This window comes from Salminus brasiliensis, chromosome 3, assembly GCF_030463535.1.
Source record: "Salminus brasiliensis chromosome 3, fSalBra1.hap2, whole genome shotgun sequence".
NCBI classification, from domain to species: domain Eukaryota; kingdom Metazoa; phylum Chordata; class Actinopteri; order Characiformes; family Bryconidae; genus Salminus; species Salminus brasiliensis.
The window spans coordinates 6092963-6102183 of record NC_132880.1 but is presented as its reverse complement, the minus strand read 5'-3'; the positions used below and the strand labels follow the sequence as shown (position 1 = coordinate 6102183).

Sequence of the window (9221 nt, the reverse complement as noted above, 5' to 3'; positions counted from 1 at the left end):
TGTGTTATACTAAACAATTACATTTAATGATTAATTTAATGAATGACTGTTCAATTCGCTATATTTTTCATTATCATGACATTAATGCAGCATTTAGACTCTGAATTTAGATTATTCCAACGATAATCATGTCATAAAAATCATATCAGTGGAGAGGCAGGCGAAGCTGCTTCAGTAACAACCTACATTTCATCAAATCAAAGGGCTGTGTTAAACCTTTTGTTACAGGCAACCATTAAAGTGGGATTTTAACATTAGAACTGTTGACTTTAGCATGCTTAGTTGACCTGTGATGAAGTGTTTGCCTCAGATGTACATGTAGGAACCGACCAGGTCCGACCGGTTTACCATTGTCATCCTTTCTGTGCATGACCCAAGCCACAGATATCTCATTTTGCTGGCCTTTTTTTTTGGGGGGGGAGTTAAAAATTGTAAGCCAGGGTTTGCTTTAATGTTGGATGTGCAAAATGCCACACAGCTCCTTTTAGGCATGGTGGCTATTATTTCCAGTTTGGGAGATCAAGGACATGCTAGCTTATGCTGATTAATCATGATTAATAACAGAATATTGCTGTGATTATTATACACCACTAGTTCAAGCATTATACTTTATAGTAGAGCAGCAATAGCAAATAAATGCATAGCTGAAACCAGCACAAGAACCCTGGGACTAAATGTTGAATGGACCACCCTGATCAGAGTAGGAAAACCCCCTCCTGATGATTTACCTTGTAGATGTGAGGGGTGTGTGTATGTGCCCTATCCTGACCTTAAAGCAGTTGTAGTTCCTCAGAAGTATGATAAACTATGAGCAGCGGCCGTTTTGTAGTCTGGCCAGAGTTTCCATATGAGTAGGAGGACTGCTAGGAGCCAGTTATTAATCACTGTAAATTAGACCAAGAGACCCGAGACACCAAAGTATTTATGAAATCTGAATAGAAAATACACTTTATTTACACAAGATTTACCGAACAATCTTGATAAATCAAGACCAGACGGAGGCCAGAACACCATGACAGTAACTGTTGGACCAAAGAAAACAAACTTAGAACATGACAGAGTGCAAATTCTAGGCCTGCAGTTAGACCTGCATGTTAGAAAACACACCAAAGAAGACTCATTGACTCATTCACTGTAGCTCCTTCTACAGCAAACGACAGTCCTGATACTATCAAACACAGCTGTGTACAATATGGGGTGAAGGCACATGTTTAGGCTGGCCAGGCCCTTAGAAACCTGGTATGCGTTGTCCACGATGCAGTTCCGTGCACCGTTTCCCTTTAAATGAAAGTGCCATATCTGCAGAATGTGGTAGGGCACAAACGACATGGCGTACAGTATGCAGACCAAAGCTACGATCAGGGCCACCTTTTTCTTCTCCAGTAGGGTGATGTTGGTATTTTTTAACACCACCCATATTACACCACAGTAGGACGCAAACGTGACCACAAATGGAATCAGGCACCCCAAAACAGCTATGAAGACCCTGTAGATGTACTTTTTGGTCTTGTTTGACGATTTGGATTCTGAGAATGATCTGCACCGGTTATTACGGACGCCCGCAAACTTTAGGATAGGAGACGAGATGACTGCTACAAGGATCCACACCAGCAAGCTGGCTATCTTGGCGTGCTTGGGGCGCACTCGGTTGCGTGTGAAGAAGGGGTGGACGATGGCCAGGTATCTGTTGACACTGATGCACATGATGAAATAGATGCTGGCGTACAGGTTGCAGGAGAAGAGGAACCGCTCTATTCTGCAGACGGGGTCAGTGAAGGGCCACTTCTTTTCCCTCGAGTAGTACACGATGAGAAGCGGGAGGGTCAGGGCGTAAAGGATGTCGCTGATGGCCAGGTTGCAGGAGAACACCACTCCTGTGTGCCAGTTCTTCCTCTCCCTTGTCACCAGCAGCCACAGGGCGAAAAGGTTCCCCACTAGAGCCAGGCACAGCTCTACCCCATAGATGGGAGGAAGCAGGTATGTTTGGAATGTGTTGTCACATGTGGAGTTGTTCTTAGCCATCATACTGAATCACCTGTACATGAGAGAGAGAGAGAGAGAGAGAGAGAGAGACAGTTAGGCTACATGAAGACTGCGTATCACTGCCCACCTCTCCTGGAGGTTCTCCTGCAGAGAGTGAGCAAATGACAGACATAGCAAGAGACAGACACAGGCAGCATCCTGATTGGTCTCTTTTTAGATAAGATAAGATAATCCTTTATTAGTCCCACAGTGGGGAAATTCTCAGTGTCACAGCCGAAAAGGATAGCAAGACACCCGGCTACAAAAACATAGATAAATTACACTATAAAAGCAATAACAATATTATTTACAGGTGATTGCAAATGACTCTTAATTGCACATGTGTGTGTGTGTGTGTGTGGGGGGGGTATTGCACATTGTATTTTTAATAGACTAATTAAATTAATTATTCATTTAATTTAATTTAGTTTAATTTAATTAATTAGACTAAATACATATCAGTTTCCTGTGTGGTTGGGATTTACATTCATCCCCTACCTTTCGGTGTCCAGCAGTTTGGTTAACCCCTTAACACCCCAAGGCTCAGTTTTCTATTTTGAACCCTGTAGCTGCTCTGAATAGACCAATAGAAAAACTGAAAAAAATGTTTTACATGAACCCTTAAAGCAGCCTATGTCTTACAGACAGGCCTATAGTGTTATTGAAAACTTCTATTACCAAAGAATAGCCTCACCAGTTTGTACAGAAGTCCCTGTAGTTACTGAGTAATACCTCCCCTAAAGTCACCATTTTGTAGATGTTTTTCATTGGACAGTTACGATATATAGAGTAGAAAAGTTCATCATTTAATGATGTCTCCTGATCACCTGTTCACTGAATAGATTTATTCAGCGTCATTCCCATTCATATCATTGCTGCAATATTTTGTATGAAAGCCAAACGTAATGTTAACAGAATTTCTAGGAATTTGAAGCCACTCGTAAACCTGCTGTTGAGTACCGCTAGAAATCCATGACCAGGGAAAGTTGTCATTACCAACATAAAACGGTTTGTGATGGTAGAAACATTGTGTCCACATTTTATAATAATCGGACCAATAGAAATGCTCCAAAATGACTAATAAATAAAACCTTTTCCATTGAATTCCATTGAAAATGGAAGAAAGAAAAAAGAAAGAAGGAAGGAAGAAATCTCCTTTTCCTGTAAAGTTGGCATTTTGGAGACACAAGGTTTTTACATGACAGTGACAGGACCATCACCAGGTGTCTCTACCATCACAAAGCGTTTTATGTTGGTAATGACAATTTTCACTTTTTCCAGGAAAAAAGACGTCACGCAGCAACGACAAACCCAAACACTCCCATGACAAACAGTTAAGGTCTGTCTGCAGAGCGACGGTTTAGCCGGACGACCCATTTCTATGTTTGAAGCTTGGCACTGATGTTTCAACAGAAACACTGCAGTGGAGGCCGACGTCTTTCATCAGAAAACGATTAAGCCCTCCGACCCTACACAAGTCATGCTATAGGCACATCATGGACATTGGCACGGGTAGGCTGATCTTCAGGACTCGTCTTTCTGAACCACAAAAAAAAGACGCACACTCAGCAAATGATGGAGTTGGTTGAGGAGTGAGGAAACTCTTAAGGTAAAGGTGCAGTAAAGGTGCACGTATTTGTCACTGTACAGTGTGGACTGTACAGCAAAATGTGTCCTCCGCATTTAACCCATCTGGTAGTGAACACACACTCACACACACATATGTGATAGGGGCAGTGAGTACACACACACCCAGAGCGGTGGGCAGCCAACTCCAGCGCCCGGGGAGCAGAGAGGGTAAAGGGCCTTGCTCAAGGACCCAACAGTGGCAGCTTGCCAAGCCCGGGAATCAAACCCACAACGCTGTTATCGATATCCCGGCGCTCTAACCGCTGAGCCACCACTGCCTCTTATGATGTCATGGAAGAATTAACACAATCATCAGATTTAAACTGCACTAAGAGCTTGTGGGATGGTGCTGGAAAAGGAAGTCTGTGGACAGCAGTGAAGAACATGTGGGAAGCAGTTCGTTTAGATCATCTTAGGAGAATGGTGTATCACCAAGTTCAGAGGAGAACCTACCATCACAGTATTAGTTGGAGAACATCAGTGATTAGGGCAGCAGTTAGGGGTTGGATGCTTGGCTAAGGACTGTGAAAAGCACCTAACATATGGAGATTTGATTGTCTGGACTGTGGAAAGCAACACATGGACATTTGATCTTCAAATGTAGAACAAAGCTGAGAGATGGGGTAATTTAATGAAACTTTTTATAATTAATACAAATGGAATCTTCTTGTGAGGAAAATGTTAGATCCCCCTACACACATTTATTAATATTTAAAAGCAGGTGCAGAACATCAGCTGCAGATGATCAGAACATGGTTAGAGAGGATTCTGGAGGAGCCTGTCTTATTTAAACCTCAGACAATGAGTCTGGTCTGCTCTTGATTGTTGAAGTGAATGGTGAAGAGCTCTCGGAGTGATTCTCGGAGTTCAGTGATTGCAGGATTGAGTCATTCTATCTGACGAGCGATCTTTAAATGCTAGACTGCTAAAACCATTCAGGAAATGAGACTGCAGGTTAAATTTGTGGAGCTAGACTAGCTTAAAACCTCAACATGTGGGCAATGACTGTTTTTAAACACAGCAGAAGCTCTTCTTCACCGTTTAACCCACAGCATGCATGTGGGTCTCAGCAGGCTGCCTTATACAGAGCTCCGCTCTGATAGCGTTCACCTTCAAATCACAAAACTACAGCTGGGAAAGCAAAGCCAGTACAGAGGATGTGTTCTTTTTCCCCAGATATTAATTTAGATGCCCTAGAATGGTCAACTGAATAAATAGAGTTCAGCATATGGATGTGGGGGCTCTTCATGAACCCCAAAACCACTCCATTACAGTCTTTATACTCATTAACCTTTACACTTGCAAAATGGCCAATCTCGCATTCTCTCCCTAGTACAAAAATAAAGCACTTCTCTTACTTCTCCAGTCAGTTTTCTGAGCCGTTCGTTCCCAAGTTCATCAGGAACACTGCAGACCCTTCTCCTTCCAGATATCGCCCCAGAATATACATAGGTGACCTCAAGTTGCAACACAAACTAGGCCTAGTGTCCACGGCTTTACCTGAAGCCTTCTCGCCTCCTACTAGCAGGAAAATGGACGTCAGAGCAATGCGCAACACAGCGCAAGACTGTGCTAAAAGACCACTGGCCCATATTTATCAAGCTTATCAGAGACATTCTCCAATTAGGAGGGCTGATCTCAGGTCAGTACTTTTACTTTGAGATGATTGCTAAAGGAGGCCTATTGTTTGCTAGACATGCTGCCAACTCAGGCAGTATTGGAAGGCAGGAAGGTACCAGATCAGGTCTGCTAGGGAACCTTCATCTTGACGATTTGTGAATCCCATGATCCTCTGGGTTAGCGCCATCTCGTCTCGAGAGAAAAAGCAGCATGGTGGAAGCAAGCAGCAATCAGTGAAAGTTATTTACTTAATAATTTTCCCTTAATATCTTTCATTTCTGTTTAGTAACCTAGCCTTTAACTGTATTGGATTAAAATGCTAACAGCTAGCGCCAACACCGCTAAAAGTTTATGTCTAGTAGTGAGCCGTCGATACCTTGGCAACATCAGGACCTATGGTTGCCTTCGCAATTCAGTTACAGAGACCTTCATCACTACATGGCCTTCTGATACAGTGTGGGCAGCAAGGCATCAAGTCAGCTAGCTAACTACCTCTAGTTTAAGACACAGCCAGTATCTACAAGTGTCACAATGACGCACTGCTGCCTTTGAAGTGCACTTCCATAGTGATCAGTTTTGGGTGCCTTCCTCACAATGCTGCCTTCTTAGGTACTGACAGACTGACAATGGTGTGTAGGCAGCAAAGCATCAAGGCAGCTGCCTTCCGATTGGGATCGTGTCATTCTGTGGCACGTTTTAGGCCGCAGATCAAGTATGTTTGGTTTTTTTGGGAACAGCGTGGTCCAGCAGAATAAGGCTTTGTCACTATGAGGATCAGGACCCCCAAAAAGCACAAATGGCCTTGCTTTCTCCCCACATCACTCCACTGGTGGCCGATGCATCAGAGCCAGATATACAGCGCTTTCCTCCAGGTGCGTTGGTTGCCCCGTAATGTTGCATCTGTGGCAGTTCGACAAAGAGGCGTTGGCTGGCTGCACACGTGTCAGAGGGGGCGTGTTGGGAGTATTGCATGCAATAGGGGGAAAATACACATGGGCTGAATGATTGGTGATCCAAATTGGAGAGAAAATGGGTTAAAGAAACAAGTAAACCAATGAACATCTGAATATAAACGGCTCTATAAAACCGACCACAACCACAACAGCAACAGCATTGCTCATAAACAACTGATAATATTCAAATGCAAAGCCTCTGCTTCACAAGCTCTTAATGATCAATTAATGATTAATGATCGCAGATTGATAACAGATTCTAGTTTGAGAGCAGCTTATTGGAAACGCCAAGCTTGTAACTACCACTCATGCAGGACCACTGACCCCGTCCCAACAAATGGGGTCCCAAACTGTGTATTCTTTCATCAAAAGATCCACCTTTGGATCAGTGCTTCTCAAAATTGGTCAAGTATCGGAACCATCTGGGGGTCCCTGAAGACCCGGAGGAGAACCACAGCTCTAAGGAAGCCATGTTTGCAAATGAAGCATGTAAAGAAAACATGCATGACGAACCACTGAAAGGTTTAAAGAACGTTAATAACACATGATCCAAAAGTTCCATACCAATCCCTACCAACCCACTACACACTAAAGAACCTTCTAAAGCTAAAGTGGTTCTCCGTTGGTTTGTGGCATGCTAATCAGTGCAGCATTTCTGGGGTTCTAAAACTTGCGCGAGTTTAGTGGCGAACCAAATGAGCCCACGATGGTGCTACGGCCACAAGTACCCACTTAACGAAAGGTAAGAAAAGATCGGCTGATCGCTAATGGAAGATTAGCTGCAGTCTTTATCGGCTTATCTACCTTATAAGGTAACCAGTGTTACTGCACAGGATAGCCTACAGCCACACTAATATGCATCGCTGTCAGATTACAGGCCTGATTTCACAGCTGTACAGAACAGATAGGGAAGGGAAACTTTTACAGAAACCGACAGGCTACAGTAGATAACGGGAAACATGTAAGTGGATTTCTAATACTTTTGCATACAGCAAAAGGAGCAGTTTAAGAAGTGGCTTAGAGAAGATGTGGTCTGATAACCAACAAACTCAAAGCTGGGTGTAACTAACACACACACACACAGTTGAAACCACAAGTTTACATACACTATATAAAGAGATACATATGCATTTATTTCCTCACTGTCTGACATGAATTTAGTATATACCTTTCCCATTTTAGGTCAATTATGAACCAAATAATGCCAGAATAATAGGAGAAGGAATGTTTAAGGCATATTTAAGGCAAATATATAACTGTTAATACATATTTTTGGTTACTGTTGTGCTACCAGTGACCAGGGAGTGATCATAGGGTATATAAAATCTAAACAAAAATGTATATATAAGTTTCTTTTGACCATCTAAAGCTTTCAAACTTTTGGAATCAGTGTTTTTAATACAATAAAATCTGGTAGCTTTCAACACATCAGAATTGCAGAACATTGCATTTAAAGAAATGCTAGTGATAAGTGATGACTAGCACACTTGTAGCCAGTTTCAAGAAATTCTCCCCCCCCCCTTCATTTTGCATTCAAGAAAACATTCATTTGAATTGTTTTTCTAAAACAGTTTTCTTAAGCTTTCCTGTAAAGAAAAAAAAAAAAAGAACGAATGATTATCATCTAAAAGTCAACTTTTTTTTTTAACCTTGCGAGCCTCTACTTTTAGAGCTCAAAAGGTAAGTCTCCAACATCAACCTAAATAATTGAATTACTAGAATTAACGTCTAAAATCAACCAAATTTAAAGTTGAGATTGATCTTTAAAAGTACCGTTAGTGTTTACATAAGGAAAAAAAGGCTTTCAGTTCACAACAGAATTTAAGGATGTTTCCTCCAGCTTCACTTTTATTAAAAGTAGCTATGTAAAATGGAAAATTTAGGATAATCTGTAAAATGCAGAATAAAAAAACGGTTACACAAGTTCTACACAAGAACTGTCCTTGAGAAAAAGAAAAAAGTCTAGGAGAATTTCTCTTTGAGAATTGCATTTAAAAACATTCCTATGAACTTCAGTATCAATCTTAACCCAACCCTTCAAACCCTACATTTATTATTCAGTTAATCCACTACAAATTATTTGTTCGTGGTTTAGTTCAGTACATCTTGGAGTCTCACAGGGTTCTAGTCTGATCTATGAAACTGCTGTTCGTTCTAACAGTGACGTAGTTCTGAGTAAGTGTGAGCTACAGAGTCAGCTTAAGATTTCTCATCAGCTTTTATTTTCCCCCTGAAGAAAGTTTTTGCGAATCAGGTTGGTTAAATGTTAGATGTGACCTGAATATTTAACAGAGAGCAACAGGATTCTACAATGATTTCAGGCGTCTAGCATCAGGAATAAAGTTCAAATAAATGTAAAACAAGGTCTTAAATCAGACCAAAATGATGAGCATCATTTTTCATTCTTTAAATACTGGAGAAGGAAGAAAAGGAGATAGAATTTGTATTACTATTAATTATAAATAATAATAATTATATATATCAAACTATATTTGTCTGCATCCCAGAAAATGAAATTACAGCGGTGTACACTAAACTAACCGCCAAAAACCTGCCCAAAAAATTGCTTGAAAATACCAAAAATCACAGAACTGCTGTAACCAACTTTCACAGGAGGAACTGAAGGCATAAGCTCGCCATTTCCTTCACACTCAACAACAATCTTAAAGATCACTTGTAAAAACATACAACATACTAAAACATACAAGAAACAGCAATTGAAGCAATTAATTTATGTTAAAAAAAAAACAAAACAAATAAAAAGCACATCAAAATCCCCCAAAACACAAGCAAGAAGGAATACTCACTACAGTCTCGTAACCTGAAGCACGCACAGCAGTACGCACAGCTCTCGAGTGACAGCGAGCAGGTAGTTTACTCACATGTACTTTTTTTTCCCGTTTAACATTTACTTGACATGAACGCATGCTTCACTCTGCCCTGACGTCTTTCACTTCCTCCCCTCACTTGTTGGTCCTTTCAAGCTTAAGACCCATT

At 41.3% G+C, this 9221-nt stretch overlaps 1 protein-coding gene across 1 annotated transcript; it reads right to left on the bottom strand.

Moving 5' to 3' along the window:
- Nucleotides 1-951: 951 nt before the first annotated feature.
- On the bottom strand, nt 952-9176 carry p2ry11 (purinergic receptor P2Y11). Its single transcript, XM_072675297.1, has 2 exons — nt 9032-9176; nt 952-2035 (listed from the first exon to the last, which is right to left on the bottom strand). Exon 2 carries the CDS (start codon nt 2023-2025, stop codon nt 1126-1128), a length of 900 nt encoding a protein of 299 aa, XP_072531398.1. The 5' UTR covers nt 2026-2035; nt 9032-9176; the 3' UTR covers nt 952-1125.
- Between the last annotated feature and the right edge of the window lie 45 nt (nt 9177-9221).